This window comes from Blennius ocellaris, assembly GCF_963422515.1.
Source record: "Blennius ocellaris genome assembly, chromosome: 19".
In the NCBI taxonomy this organism is placed as follows: Eukaryota; Metazoa; Chordata; class Actinopteri; order Blenniiformes; family Blenniidae; genus Blennius; species Blennius ocellaris.
Window position 1 is genome coordinate 12,221,881 of NC_137668.1, and position 17,097 is coordinate 12,238,977.

Here is a 17,097-nt window from a genome sequence, read left to right on the forward strand (position 1 = left end):
TTAACACATATATATCTTCTCAATTAGACAATTGTAAGCGCAGTCATCCAAGCTCACTCAATGGTTCCTTTTAAACCCACAGCAGATCAAGAATGCTCATAGCAGCTTTTAGTCATCCTGTGCAGCCAAGTTTGATGTTTGATTTGAGTTCACACTGATAACCCCAAAAGCTCAGCGTGATCTCGCTCTTGGTTATATTGCCAAATCTTTTACGTATATAATAGACTTTGGAATTCTCCAGCACAACCTCGCTGCCTGTCTCCAATGTCAAGTTATTTTCGATGGTGTTCCTTTTGCAACATTCAAAGATTTTTTTTTTAAAGGTAAATGTCACTGTTTGTTCCCAAAGTTGCCTTTTCAAAACTTTCTGTAGTCAATAGTTAAGACCTTTCAGATGGTCTACACATGCAAGCTTCGATGGATATTGTTCATTCAATCCTCAATATTGACATTGACATGGTTTTTACTCATCATGTTCCATCATATCAAACACTAAAGATCAGAGCCGAAGCCCACAATAACCACACAGCAGGTTAGATGCATATCGGCGACACAATACTTACTATCTCCTTGGCATCTGAGTGGTCCGACAGTCAGTTTAGCCTCAGAGCCCGGCCTGTTGGTGTCACCCACCGCAACCTGGCTGACCGGCAGGTGCTCTTTATATATCAAGAGACCAGAATCTTCTCTCCTGTGAGTTAAAACACAGACAGGTGAGGAAAATCTCTGCATTAATCATCAGTCATTGTTTGTGGCATCATGCAATAAATTGCCCATGAAAGTGAATGTGTGCGCATGGATTGGCTCCAACCCTCCTTGGATGATCTGGTGTAGTAGATGGATGAATGAAAGCTGCATTAGGCAGTCTGGACCTTTTCATAAAGTTAATTGCTGTGTCAGGTGTAATATCACTACATGGATATGACTTTATATAGAACAATGGATACTGCAACAAAGTCATCTCCATTTATAAGATATCATCGATATGACAGCTTTTTCATACACGAAGCTGTCAAAGCGCTGCTATCAAATTGACAATTGACAAAGTATTGTTTGTGGAATGCTTGCATGGCTTGAAAGTATCTCTATAGTGGAAATCAATCAGTCGAAACAATGGCATCTAATCATTGCAAGATTACATTAATCAATAATAGTATATGAATTGTGCACATGCCTAGAATAATAACACTGCTTCAAACATAGCAGCGGATTTGATATGTATATCACTTCTGTTGATTTCAGTACATTTGAGTAGTCAAATTAATATAATTGTTTGGACATTAAACAGCGAGAGATCTCACTGGCAGAGCAGATGTTTTTATCTGTATTGCGAAAATAGTGTGTGTTTTACAAAATACATGGAAAATGGGAGGGAACAGTTATATCGAATTTTCATGAATAAATGAATTAAATATTAACAGCAAGAATAAGACAGTGTGGTGCTTATTTGTAATACCATCAGTTTGAGAGATGGGGGGGGGGGGGCATGAAAGCAAGTGAAATCACCTCTTCTTACTAACCCTCAGTAATTACTCACAATCATACAGTACACGCACGCACGCACGCATGCACGCACGCACACACACATACACACACACAAAAATCCAATTGGCTTTAATGAGAATATCCATCAGCTGGCTAAAAGAGCTTTGAAACACAAACTGTTGGTTCTGCAGGCAAACATCCCTCTTAAATAAACACATCCCTGATGGCGGCATCCATCATTCAGTCACTCTTCCCTTTGAATTCAGACACCTCATCAGACGCTCCAACTCGGGTACAATCGGCACTGACTGATTATTGCAAGCATTAGCATTGGCACTAGTTTCATCTAAATTTCCACAGGTAGAACTTCTTTAATTTTAAAGTACAGATCATGCGTCAAGATAATAACTGCAAGCCATTTGTTCTTTGTAGAGCTTCAGTCTTTTAGTGGAAGATGAAATCAGAATGAAATTCTCTTTCATATCAGATGTACTAGTGATTCACGGGCTCTTAATAGACACACTGACCTTTACTGTTTTATTTCTACTCAGATACTCATGGAAAGACTTAAATACATTAGGGAATATACTTTGGCATATACTGCATATTGTGAACTTAACAGAAGTTTAACCAACTCTCTTGACCAGCTGAGAGGGTAAGTGGGCCTATTAGCGGAATGAAAAAAAACTAACGTTGTCCTGAACAGCTGTGGAGCAAAAGTCACAACCTCTCACTGCTACTCTGAGGATGCTTTATTTCTAAGGTTAGTGGTAATACAGGCCAGACTGCAGCAGATCTGCAGCATATATTTAATTCAGGGTGGTGAAAACTCATTCGATGTGTTGTGCACGCATCTTTGGCTGTCGCTGATCATTTATTAAGACTAATCTCACATCAGCATTGTAAGATCGAGCTGGGTTGTCATTATAGACTTTCGGTTCAGGGGGTTTTGTGGATCAGTGGGTTTAACTCATGCCCTGTTCACGTGCCCTGTGGTAACCACTCTGTGTGTCTGTATGTGCGTTTATGTCAAAGAACGTTCTACAAACGTAAAAAGCATTTAACATTTGACATATCAAGGTTATAACAATTAAAAAAAAGATAATTTTAAAAGTCATAGCATGGTTTGAAACAGGAAGATGTTTTTCGATCCCACAGCTTTGGGGGACAATTGTGTAGATCCTCCACCTGAGCATTTTACCCCCAAACTCGATGATTCCTTTTGCTGGTCAGTGTGAATCTATAACAGGATTCAACAAGCCTGGCATTTTGTTGTCGGCCTCTATGGTGCTTTTGTGACTAATGCCAGTGCTTTTTTAAAAAAAATCCCTTTTTAAAACTTTTATGGATTCATGTTATTTTATGCAAGATTGTGAAAGTGAAAAAGTGCTTTGTCTATTATGGAACATAACCTATAATATGAAATGTTTGTGTGGACTTTTTTCACCTGGGAAATGTGTTTTCTACTATTTACACAGGCTGTTGAACACGATGGTGGCTCATGCTCCATTCATGTTCGACTAATACAGCTTTTATTTGATGTCAACAAAAGGTCCATTTGTGACAAGGAGTGAGGACGACACTACCTATTCAAAAGCAACATGAACTGTTCCCCACAACCAAAAGCTCTGGCAGTGGAAACGGTTCTTGGTTTCTTCTGGTTCGAATAAAGGCTTGCAAGCTAACGCCCTGCTGATGTTCTCAGCTCCTCTTGTCTAAAAAGCCCCGAAAGCAGTTTCTTGTATCGATCTAGTGACATTTCCAGATTGAAATCTATGTAAATACATTCAATCAAGCCTTTCTTCACATTTAATTACATTTAATTTAAAGTGACTGTAAAATGAGCTTTCTTCCTAAGACTTTATGGCCACAGACATTATGATGCTTAACTTAAATAAAGAAGGTTTTCTTCCTCATGACCCATTAGGAAACGATATAAAGCCAAGCTACACAGTAAAGAAAGTGGAAGGACATTTAGAAAACTAGTTTTCTAATTAAACATAACACCAAAAAAAAGCAAAATAGACAGTGAATAGATGACGTCCTGGGATGATCGTAATGAAGATAAAGTTAAAGACAGTACAGATTGTAGAATACAAATTAGCTTGAAAAAACTTAACTCTGGTCCTATAGGCTGATTGTTTCAAAATCTGCCTAAATGTGTGCGTTTTGAAGACAAACATGATATGTGATACATGCGGGTGCTTCATTTCAACATCATGCTATTCAATCAGGTTTTTGTTGAGATACATTTTTGACATCTGTGAGTCGAGAATGATGTAAAACTGCAATTTAGTTTGCAAGTCACTTAAATTTTTACTTAATTTTTTTAAAATCTATTCTCAATTGACTTTTAACTTAATTAAAGCTGTTACTGAAGACTTTAATTAAAGTCAATGAAAAACTTGAGCTGTGAGGAAATTAACCACACTGTAATTGTCAGTCTTGGCTGAACTTCAATGTCATGTTCCGACTTACCATTGTTTGGCGTCTGCATCACAGTTGCAGTCGTATTTGGGGTCCGTGCAGTTCCTGTCGATGCCACAGGCACATTTCTGGATGCCAGGTCCCGAACCGCCCCAGTAAAAGTGCTTCTCGCTGCCCCGGCCCACCCACCACGTGTAAGGGGTTCCATCTGGAGACCAAACACAAACAAACACAAATGTAAATCATTCTCAAGAAATTAAGCGATCACTCAATGTTCAACCGCGGAAATTCTCATTGTGTCTGTGACAGAAAACCACAAAAGAGCCAGAAGCACAAACTTTTGTGCAAGAAATAAAGTTTTCCTGCTAAACTGTCCAAACTCTTTCTAATTACAGGTGATTAATTGGTAAACCTGTAAGTGTTGGAGGCTTTTGTTGCATTAATGTGATTTATATTGGCAACGAGCAGCTGCATGGTGAATGTAATTCATTTGCTCAACATGTTTTACACAGCTGGATGGTAAATGCCTCCGAGACTGGCAGGCGCACTCAGTCATAGATCACACCTGTGATTTTAGAGCTCTATTACGGTGTCAAACAATGTCAACGCTGTATTTTTACTTCATTCTCTCCTTTGTATATAATTTGCTCGAGTGAACAATGTGTGCACATCAACAAGCAGATGTGCATATGCGGTTGTGTACGTAGGTTTGAATGTGCATCCTAATGAGTGGCTAAAAGGTGAGGGATTGTTGCTTTTCAATAAGAAATGCAATATTGCTGTCTTTGCCTTGGATAATGTATTCTGGCAAGGGACGGTAACTAAGCAGTGAGATAGGTGTAAATATTTTGGTGGCTGGCAATATATCACAATTGTAGCAAGACAGAAAGAAACAATATTACGTTTCCCTCTTTATTCCGGGAAAATAAGCTGCAATGTCAATATCACTTTGTCAAATTCCTTCAGAGACAATGAAATCTCTTGAGCCTCATTTTTCACAGAAGGGGATTGAAGCAGACTTTTGCTGCAGCGCGACTGCATTGAGAGGCGAGATGTACAGTTATGATTACACTTGTGATTTTCTGAACTATGACTAAACTGCAGCAAAGCGAAGCCACAGATGTGTCTGTGAGTGTTTGTGTGTAGTGACCTGTGGGTTTATTGTCCTCATAAAGAGAATTAGCTTCATCTCTCTTCAAGCCACTGTTCAGACAAGCCATTGTCAATAGGATTAATGCTGCTTCCTCAAGAGACTTCATAATCCTCCTCTTTTATGTGGATGGAAAAAAAAATGCACGTGTGCGTTGTGGCTGTACTTCTATTGAGCATCAAGTCTTACGTCAGGTATCACAGTTTACAGATCAGTAGTATCATCGAACATCTTCTGGAAACACCCAACCGATGGTTGATAAGTAAAGCATCCTCCAAACTGGTCAAAAGCCACATTAAGCATGTAAAAAATTATGTATGCAGGTATAATTGTAGTTCCAGCATGACAATGAAGGCAAAGATAAATATAAATCTCAAACAAAGGACATGAACAAAGCAACACTCTATAATCAGAGAAAGCGTGCAGAGAAGTCTCTCTTGAGCAAACAAAGGACAGGCTGGCATATAAAGCTCTGGCATGGACCCGATATTAGTTTGAGTCAAGTGATAATGGAGTCATAGTCAGTAATTATGTCTGATAATACAGAGCAAAGATCTGAAGAGGGGGTGGTATTTCAAACTGGTAAAGAAATAAAGTGGAAGGTTATAATTATACACGAGTGTAACAATAAATACTTATAGTAGTGAGAGTAACAGTATGTTGTCAACTACCTGTTGAACTATTAAATAATGAACATGCAGAGAGATGTGTGTCTAGTACCATGCCGGCGGTAAATCTTGAATCAGTTAGTTTTTAGCCTGTAAAGCAGAAGTCAAACGGTTTTCAATGAACGCCAACAGCAGGTCACGGTCAAGCTGGGCTTATCTTTGTGTTTGAAAATTATTTCTTACTCCGGTTGGACCCTTCTTCAATATGTGGGTGTTCAGTAACTCAGAGCTGCAAAGGCAATGGCGATTAATTTTACGGGATAAAAAAAAAAATATTGAAAAAAGAAAATATGCAGTTGCTGCCTTTTTCACATTTCTGGCATTCACATTCCAACAACAGAAGTCACCTTGTGTCACTTCTGAGACAAAGGGACGCACACTCAAGTGAACAAAAACAAGCTGTGTGCAAAAGTGCAGAAACACTCCCATAAGCCCAGGGTCTCATCTCGTCACTTTCTGCTTGGCCTCTCACTTTTTCTGTCATAGCTTAACACACTTGGTCCCTGTCTTGTTCCCCCCTTTGCTTTCTGACAGGTAAGCAGGGAAGGGAAAAAAAAATCCCATGCAAAAAGAAACATCCACTCAAACCCTCTCATAACTTATGTTTTTCATAGTGAGGAGAGGTTTGAGACAAGTAAAGAGAGTGGCGGGAGGAAGAGTAGGGGAGAAGCTGTGTAGGAGTAACAGCAGGGCATCAGGTGAAATGGGAGCTCTGTATTCTGCCAGTTTAGGTCTCCCGTGTGATTCGGTTTGCTCTGCCAACACAAACAACTCAGGAGTGGAGAGAAGGAGTAGGAGGAGGAGGAGGGTGGAGGGAGAGATGAGAGCATGACAGCATGGATGGATGAAGATGTGAGGAAGGAGAGATAGAATCAGACTGGCAGAGAGTTCATAAGGAGCTCTGCTGAGAGAGGGCACTGCCAACACGAGGCTCAGGGGCATGTTTTTGTGTGCAAGTACGAGTGTGTGAGAGAACATGGACTTCTGTGTTGAAAAGTCCTGGGCTTGGAAAACAGGTGCACCATAATTATCCTCAGTCCCACTGGAGCATGATTGGTAAGAGGGTTAAAAGTGGTGGTCATGTGCGTTCCTGTTAATGTGAGAAAGACTGAAGGAAGACCTGTTATATAAACTTGATGAATGGAGCAAATGTTGTGAAAAAATAAAGCTGTGAAAGTGAGAGAGATGCAAACTTGCTCCAGTAAATGTTCAGCTAATTGTGAACATAAAATCATAATTGGGTATATTTCAACTGGGTCCAATTTGTATTCTTTTGACTGTCATTACTATCAGTATGGAATTATTTCCCCATCAAGTCAATTGTTGACCTAATGAGGAAAACAGGAACGTCAGTAGAAAGAACAAAGGCCAGTACAATGATCAGAAAATGTAAAAAACAAAAAAAAACAAAAGAAACCCTAGCCTTTCTAGATTAGCAGATGAAAATAATACTGTGTTTATAAACCTGTGATGCATCTTTGGATTCTCACCCTCTTTAGCCCATGAACACATCCATTCTTCCATCCATTCATCAATATTCTATATAAGCTTTATCTGAATTAATTGTTGAGGCTGGAGTCATTTAGGTACTTTTCAGTCTTGGATTAGATGACTTGTGTTTATATCTTCAGCCTGTTGCGTAATGGTGAGAAGAAATTAGTGAAAAGTTGCAATCTATCAATTTTGTGCAATATTTGACATAAAAAAGTGAGCCAATCTACAGCACACGTCACAAGTTTGTTCAGACACAAACCACTTAATATTTCATGTCTTCTCCTTCATAATGCTGCTCATAGTGAAGTAAATGAATCTCTGGACGTGAATATTTGAAGTCTTTGGGCTTGATGGCTTTGCGGCCTCTCAGAACTGCAGCTTAATGGTTCCTGACTCTAAATCTCCAGAGACCTTCTTCCTGTGATGCTCCAAGCATATCAGCAGATGCGTCTTTGTGAGAAGCACAGGCAAAAGCTTTGAGTGTTTTAAAAGGTAAGAATGTCTCTGCACTCGTAACTCGCAGGGCAATGGAGCTGATCTCAGACAACTATGGGTGGAGACAGGTCACACCCTGGACAGGGGCCACTCCCGATTCATGTTTTTGGACGATGGGAAGGAAACATATTCCCCAGATAAAAAAACATGCAGCCAGAGGGAGAACACGTAAACACTGCAATACTGGGACCACAACACTCTGCATCCCTCAGATGATACTCCTAAAATATTATTATTGCATATTATTTGCACACTTATTTTTTTTGTTTATTATTTTCAATCTTCAGCCATCCTTTCTTGTATCAAGAATCACAACTCTGATTATGGAAAGCAGATTTATCAAAGTAACTACAAATATTTCCAGGCTGGAGTTAAACTGGTGGCCTTCACAGAGTGCTAACCAATGCACTACTATGCAACACTAAATTACAACATGCATTAATCATTACCCTGGGGGTGTATTTAAATTATTTACCCTGCGCAGTGAAAGTTGTAATGGATATGTTTGACAAAGACATAAGATATTATACTTGTTTGTGTGGGATTAGGTTAAGAGCATTGTGTTCATTTTCACTCATGACTTGGATTAGGAAAAAAAACTAAAAAAAACCACTTTTTTTTTTTTACCAATTGTAGAAAATTAAGAAACTCCAAAGACTCATGAGATTATATTCTGTTGATAATGAAGCCCTTCATTAACCTTGTATAATGCATCCAAATGTATCCACTCATATACAGAAAGTAACACAGAATTCTAAATGATCCACTCTGGATTTTAATCGGTAAATGCATTTTGATAATTTGACTGTCAAAAGTGTTTTGGCCTGCTCTTGCAGTACTGTTGTATTAATAACCATTACCCCGGCTTGTAAATTACCTTCGAAGACTGCACATAAAAGATAGAAATATTGTCAACGAGTAATAAACTACAACTCTCTGTGAAACCAAATATTCACAGTCGAAGCTAAAATATTCTGTTTGTGTCATCTTACTCTCCACATCCATCGTCATCCCTTCTTTTCTCTTACACAGCCAAATCCCCCAAGAAACATGGTAAATGTTCACAGGAGGAGAGCAAAGCAGACATGACAGATTGATAAGGCATAGGGTTGTGTTCCTCTGTCGTCCTTGGGGACAGCCGCGCAACACGACTTATTGTGATGGGTTTATCTGTTATTCCAAAAACACAGAAAGCATGCACACATTCACGCGCGTCGACACACTCCCCTATTTATCTCCACTCTTATCCAGAGAGGTTAATGTCTACATCTTCATCATGTCGCCGGCGTTTTGTAGAGACTCCTATTTCCCCCAAGCAGAGACGGATCGAGCAGCAGACGGGAAGACAGAGACACAGAGTGGAAGAAGCAGGAGGGGTGCTGTGAGATAAGAATAATGACAGCATGAAGCAGAACGACAGCAATGGAAAAAGAAACAGCAGGAACATACAGTATGAGTGATCGGAGATGTTACAGTTTCATCCTTCTCTTCACAACCGTCAATGCTTCTTCAAGCAATCCCATCCAAAGTGGCCCCCAGTCTGAGTGACAGCAGCTTTTTGACCCTGATGGATTGCCACAGAGATGAAGAAAATTGCACTCACAATGTCAGCATTAGCACTGACCTGAGGGAAGACGACTGTAGACCTCAGCGTGTTTCTCCCGGGCATACCAATGTGATAGATATTTACACACATGTGTGTACCAGGGACTGCGTGAATTGACTGTACTTTGAAGACTGATGAACAGAAAGCTAGAGTAAATACACACATTCACACAACACACAAGATCATTTTAGAATTAATAGAAGGAGGTTTAGCAGTTTGCACTCTCAGCTTTTAGCCAAAAGGTCCCTGGTTTAGAAAGATGAATGGATTGCACATGGATAAGTAACAGAGGTTTTAGTTGTTTGCCACAAAAATACATTTTATAAATCTGTGCACTTGATAAATGACCAATTTGATAAGGATCCAGTGAATCTCTATATTCCATACATATTCTATACAGCTTTTATAGAGCTGCCATGTTCAGGGTTTCAGGCAATGGAGCCGATCCCAGCTAACTACGGGTGAAAGGAAGCAGACATCCGAGACATGTCACCAGTCCGTCACAGGGCAAACACAGAGGGACAATGAACCACACACACTCCCATTCACACCTATGGGAAATTTATAGTCACTAATTAACCTCAGCATGGGGAGAACATACAAAGTCCACACAATAACCTTCTCGCTATGAGGTGCTAACTACTCCAATTAGGGCTGTGGGGCCTGGGGCCAGGTAAACTCTGGACAAGTCTGTATGTCTATACCACAGCATTATGCTGCTGCTGCTTAATCACATAATTTAAGAGGGATTTCATGTGGATGCAATGATTGGCTGTTATTAATTACAAGGGATTGTTGGTTATTGAAGATAATAAATTGAATCTATTGCATTGATTTGCGAAGTCAGAATACTGTCTTTAGGTCTTTATGTTTTGGCCAATGAGTCTTTCTCCAGCTAAGATACTGGGACAAAGTAGTTTAAAGAGCATGGACCTATTCTAACACTCATATTGTGATGTTCATAAGAAGTGCCACCACATAGCACAACAAGTACCTGACCCACACTTATCATATCAAGGGATCATACCCACAATAGGCAGACTGTGAACCAAAAGGTCAGCGGATCCAAAATGGCACTCGACATGCTCAGTTGCTCATGTCCCCCGTGTGGGAAATCCTGGCTTTTAAGAAAGGCAGACAATTGGAGCTTAAATGCCAAAATGGCATTCAAAGCCCTAAGATTTGGCTTGCTCATAAACCAGTGTCAGACCTCACCTTTCAGTTTGCTCCTCTCTGGAGTGGTTCTACCTACAAGAGTGACCATTATTGAAGTGTTGGTGTATCTGCTCAGACTGACAGGTGTCTGGGAGACGGCACATTAATGTACAGTATAGTATAGTATAGTATAGTAGTATAGTCACAGGTGCGGGCAAGTGATAGTGAATATAAATTGTTATTCTGAAATGTGTGGGGTGCTCTAGGGGGTTTTCACATGAATCAATACTGTTTTTCTCTCTCTTCTAACAACACAGCTATTGTTAAGTTAAAAAAACGTGATAAAGCTAAGATTATCAGCAACAAAAGATGATGATTTTGAACCAAATATGCTCTCGCTCTTAGGAGGTCTGGACAAAGGACACACGCAGAGTTGCACGTTTTATCTCTAATCTTGGACAGGTTTCACACAATGTCAAAAATCAATTCGTATTTTTTTCAGAGAACAGTCTTCTCTGCCTTGCTTATTCCATTCCATCGGCGTTTGTTGAGGACAGTTCCTGATGCCTCCCTCACAAGTCTGTTATTCTCCTATCCACTCAACATCTCTGTTTTAGTGGGGATGCTTTAGTGAGGCATATTAGCTATGCCCTGGAATCACTCCAGAGAAATACAGATAATGCAGTGTGAGTTTTGTGCATGGGGGGGAAGAGAAAGACAGAGTATTTGTGTCCCTCTTTCATTGTCTCTGTCCTTTTGTTTATCTGTACAAGTGCATGTGTGCCTGTGTATTCTCCTCTCTGCCCCTTTTAATCTGTCTCAGAGACTTTGCCGAGCTCCCTTGTCTCTTTCTATTGTCTCAATCCTTCGCCTCTCCCTAACCACCTATCCATCAAATTACTTTGAGGACCTCCTCTGCCTCCCAGCCCTCCCTCAACTTTCCCTACTTCTAAGGCCCCGGCATATTTAGGCCTCTCTCTGCTTCATGCTCTCCACCTCTTTCTTGCTCTCTCATATCTCGTGGTCTCAGCGGCCTCCTTCTCTTTATCTGTCTTCCTATTATGTCTTTCCTCCTTCTCTTGGCAGTCCTGAATCTCTCACTTTACCAGACTGCTCATTTCCCCTCCATCTCTCTTTCTCGCATATCTGCCTTGCACACCTTTTACTTGCTTCCTCATATCAGTTGGTCTCAGCGGTCCTTTTCTCCCTCTCTCCATATCTGTCCATCTCCACAACACTTTCTTGGCATCTAATCTCTTTATGTTCTCATTAGTTGCACTATAATCTGCCCTTTAATCCATTCTAATTGCAAACTCCCTTCGCTCTGATCCTGATCTGACGTTGTATTTGAAACACAGCCCTCCCTCCCGGCCTATCCTATTTGGTTTGATCTATGAGCAGCTACAATACATACCAACATCATAAATGCCTGTGATCTGTAAGAGCTTGTAATGAGTGGTGATCTGGAAACCCTAAAGTAATTTAAAGGTCTCCAGTTTTGTACATCTTGTGTAAGTTGATATCACAAGCATATGCAACTACATGGCACCAAATATGATCCTGTCAAGCATGGAAGTAAAGATTGTACATTTTCGACTGTAGTAATATACAGAGTTAATTGTGAGAAAAAAAAAAGTATTTTGGTAAAAAGTTCCATATGACACTGTTAAGTACTTTGATGGGCTCTAATGTAATTTGCTGTTTGTACTTGATGTTGTAAAACGAGGCAAACAGATGTGCAAAACATAGACAATCCCACGAGCGCAGAAACATTTTAATATATAAGAAGACCACATCTAAATTCCTCAATTTTGTTACGCTGCGAAGAGGTTAAAGAGGAACAACACTGAAATGAGTTTGCTGCTGCCTGCAGTGCAAGCAACGTTAGGTGAGACATTTCCGTTGTAGACATCAGAACCCACAGCAGACAGACTGGGAAAGGGTAATGAGTTATTTCAACAGTTTCTACCTGAGAGCACCCATAGCGGGAGCCACCTCCCTGACAGGTCTGAGACCGAGCATCCTTTCCGCACCCACTGTTCAGCAAACCATTATGCTCCAGTAAATTCGCTCTGCATACCTCTGCGCCCATTTACAACTCTTCACAGGTCATCACCGAGTGTATCCCTCCATTAAATGAAAAATGCCTCGGAAAGAGTGGAGAGGGGGAGGGAGGGGAAATTAATATCAATGGTAGTGCCTCTAATTGGCTTGTCTGCTTGATAAAGGGCACAATAACCAGACTCTGCAGCAAATAAGACCCCCATCCACCCACCCACCCCACTCCCACCCACCCACCCCACTCCCACCCTCCTCCTCTTGACACTTCAAAATATGCACTGGAGCCAGCGTGCACGCACACAAGAACACACACCTCTGGCAGTCATTGTAACTGACAAAAGTGTGAGTTGGAAACTATAAACAACCATAATCATCATTACTGAAGGGTAATCTCAATCTGTGTGTGTGTGTGTGTGTGTGTGTGTGTGTGTGTGTGTGTGTGTGTGTGTGTGTGTGTGTGTGTGTGTGTGTGTGTGTGTGTGTGTGTGTGTGTGTGTGTGTGTGTGTGCATTTGAGGCTATAAGTCACATTTAGTGCCGTGTCCCCTCGGGTCAAGGCCGATGGACAGATGTGTCATGAGGAAAATGGCCTCTGCCAAGACACACTCGTTTTTCACTCTGCTTTTTTACTCGCTCCATCCATCTCCCTGCATATCTGTCAGGCTCGTCATATGGATGGGGATACAGTGAACAACACTCATAATTACAGAGGAGGATGAACAGGGCATAAACAACTCCGGGGAGGTGAGGGAAAAGCGAGGGGGAGCGAGAGGCAGAGGAGAGGTAAATCAGAGCGGGAGGCGGGCAGAGAGAGAGAGAGAGAGAGAGAGAGAGAGAGAGAGAGAGGTTAGGAGACAGTCACCTCGCTTTGAAGAAGAAAGAGGAAAAAGAAAGTCAAACATGAGGGAATGATGTGAGAAAGCAAAGACAAAACCCCCCCCCCAAAAAAAACAGATGTGAGAGAAACAAGGCTAGGAAGTCACACAGCGGAATATTGATCTATTTAAATACGACAAGAGAAGTGTTGTGGGGAAGTCGCAGTTAAGGTGTTAATGTTTGTGCATTTTCCAAAGTGAATTGTCAACACCAAAGTTTGACTCAACTTCATTAATTAATTAGTGTTTTGTGGAAGTTGTGAAAGATGAGGCAGAAGAATTGACAGCAGAAATGTCATCTAACATGGCCCACATACGCCACACAACACTGTCCCCTTTCCTCAATTCTAATCAGATTTTCATGTTGAAGCCCATCATGTTTTCACTATTCAATACTCTAAAAAAAACAGTACAGAAAAAAAAAGAAAAGCTGACAGTATTTGATCTCATTCAGGGTTTCAGCTCAGAATGCAGTTTGTGACTCAACCTTGTTTTCTTCTTAAAGGAATGATACGTTTGGAAAGGTTCATTCACACATGAAAAGGTGTTCAACGTGCAAGTTGTGGTGTTTGCCACACGCTAAACTATATAAAGCACAACGGATACAAGGGCATTTAAATCTGGAGACATGCAGCTATTTAAAAATATCCAAGTTTTGCTGGTAACTACAGTTCATGAGGTCTCTACATAAAATACATGCAATGTGCGCCACTCTGTCTGTTTTTGGTTGTTTGTGGAGATTTTAACTGTCTGGTGTATTTGTGTGCCTATCATGACAGTTGTATTTTTTTGTAATCTCCTTGCCTTCGAGTTGCAATAGGAAACACTTTGTGTTTCTGCATGGTTTTCCTGTTACGGTTCTGTCAAGATGTAGTCTTTTTCTTTGCATTGCTAAGGCACCTAAAGTTGTCTGTAGACTGTGCTAATGTGTCCTTTCCCAGAGAAAAGATGAACACTCGTTAAGATATCTTCAGTGCAGTGAGAGGGTGTTCATGGTTGCTGTCACGATAGCGCAACCACAGACAGCCCGAGATACTTTATGACACCGTCACAAATTTCATGGATACTGTTTCATTACGCTGGACTGTGTGACTGCTGCTATAAAAACAAAACAAAACAAAAAAAAAAACACAACAGAAATGCAACACACGCTTTTGATGGTCCAAATGACACAGCCCCGCACCAAAACAATTGTTTGGTAATTCCCAAGGAGGTAAAATGCTGAACTCTATTGATATTACACATCTACTTAAATACTTAGCTTTTTCCCAAAACTTTATTTAATTTATTTCTGGAGGCTCTGGCGTAAGTACACACTGTTCATATTTTGCTCGGTTCCATTGTATACAAATGTATGAAGTCCACATTATATAATGCAGCAAGTAATACATTTACAAGAATAACCCTTCTGTTTCTGAATGCTTTTGTAATGATCCTTTGCAGAGCTTCCTTGCTTGACTGTGGTGTATTTACTGTTGATGAAGTTTTATGAGTTTCAGCCAGTTCATAGCGTCGCTCGGAGTGTTCCAGCGAGTCTTTCTAAAGTTCCTGTCATGTTTAATCAAGTCAAGTAAGTTTGGTTGTAGTTTTGATCTCTACTCGTCTTTGGATTATGACTCATTTCCCATCATACCTTTGTGTTTTTTTTTTAACTTTCCATGGTTCTGAAAAAGTATGCCGCAAGTTGCAGTCATTAAATATATGATAAGCTAATATTCATTTTTTTCTTTTAATGTCAAATATTGGGGATGCATCAGTATTGGTACCAATATCGGGTCCAATACTGCATGGAGTATTCCTACTCATACTCATCAAAAAGAGGAGAGAAAGCTAGTTTGTGCAGCACAATTTAATCAGCAGTGAGCCTGCTGTCGCTCCTCAGTACTGCTCAGCAGGCGACTCCGAGCCGTGCTACATGCTAAACCATTTCAGGGCTCTCACCCCAGCGATGCTACATGCTAAACTTGGGTGAAGTATGACTGATGGTATCGGTGCATCCCAATACAGTAAAAAGTCCAAAGGAAGTGCAAATCATTGCTTATTTATATTGTTTACAAAATTGCACATCATCATCATCTTTTTATTAGAGTTTCCAAATGTTGGGAACTCCATTGATATTAACTTCATGCTGTGTTCCAAAGAGAATAAAAAAAACCCTGCACACATCATAGCCAAGCACTCCAGCTATGAGCTGACTGTGCTTGTGTACATGCTCCCACGCAGTCAAACATTGAAAATGGCGTGTTCACACCCACAATGTAATTTTAAATTTCTTTCAAGTTGCTGTGACACAAAACAAGACGGAAGAAAATCCTTCTCGTGTCCATCAATTGTCAAAGAAGCTCTTGCTGGATTTTGGCTTTGTATTACTCATGAAGGGGGATGTGTAACGTGCTGACAACTGGTTGCTATGTTTATCATTGCCAGACTTTGTTGTCAGAAGCTTGATAGATTTCAGTCTTTTATCCTGAAAGACATTTTTTGGAAAGACAAAAAAAAGAAATTGACTTTTTTTTCATTTCTTTCTCACCCCCTTATGGTCCAGCTGTGCAGCTACGCAAAACAACAGCTCCTTCAGTTTTTAATTTCCTTTTATCCTTTTCTCTCACGCTTATACCTATATAATCCATCTATGAAGACACATGCAGGGTTAAAGTGATCTAAGTGAGGAAAGACAACAGAGAAAGAAAATCAAAGACACGTCAACAATCATCGAGGCAGGGCAATGTGTGCGTGTGTCACTGGCTCTTGTACTTTACTACCATTGAAAGTTATTCAGACACTTGACAGCGGCATGGGGATTTAGCCTTGCTTGTAGCTTAACCTTGTGGTATGTGACTACAAGACTGGCTGAAAATTACTGAGGCTAAAATATCAGATTATTCTGGCCTTGCCAGACCTATGCATGCAGTGGATTTCTACTGGCTGCTGTTAAAGCGTACGACGCTTGGAAGATTTCATCATGGCATCAGCCTTGAGAATATATTACAAGCATTTATTGTAAGACACAGAGAGCCACAGCTTTGAAAAGAAGGTTGGATGGTTTTTGACGGCAAAGGCTTTTCTGATATATACATGGTGTCTGTCAAAGGAGAACAAAGACTAACCTCTGACATTCCCTTTTCGTTCAGAAAGCTCCATTCTTCTCCTGTGCTTCAACCCAACCTGGATCTTTGTTTGCAGTCGATTCAGAGGTGAAGAACTTGACCCCAGTGGGCCGGCCACTAACCCGCTGCGTTTCTCCTCAAGCACAAAACGACCTGGCCACCTTCTTTATCTTATTCCGCCCCTCTTACACACTGGAGCAGAGCTTTGTCTGCTGTCCCAGGTGCTTTCTCGTCCCCCGTCTTTGGTATCCCAGTCTCTCCTTTTCTCTCTTCCCTCTTTGCCTCCTTCCCTCACTGTCCTGCTGGCTCCATCTTAGCTTGTGAGTTATTGATTTCTGTCAGAGTCCACCACGGCCGCTATTGAGTCTGTCACTTGTTTTAGATCTTTCTTTTTTTTTCAGTCGTTATCTTTCATTCTTGCACTATTCTATACTTTATTGTCTCACAACGGGAGGCATACTGAAAGGTAAAACTTGGAGGCTGTCAATCTGCTTTTTTTTTTTTTTATGTCTGCCTCTTCATCTCCCATCAACCTATGTCAGTTTTACAGTGGACAGAGACATGTCTTTTTGAAA

General features: G+C 40.6%; 1 protein-coding gene across 1 annotated transcript in view; it reads right to left on the reverse strand.

Moving 5' to 3' along the window:
• The window catches only part of cntnap2a (contactin associated protein 2a), a gene marked incomplete at its 5' end in the record, with an annotated part of 327,084 nt that overhangs the window by 56,361 nt on the left and 253,626 nt on the right, over positions 1–17,097 (reverse strand). The window contains 2 exons of the mRNA XM_080515381.1: positions 564–691; positions 3,964–4,120. Of these exons, the coding sequence (XP_080371507.1) occupies positions 564–691; positions 3,964–4,120 (285 nt within the window). The remainder of the gene's footprint in view (positions 1–563; positions 692–3,963; positions 4,121–17,097) is intronic.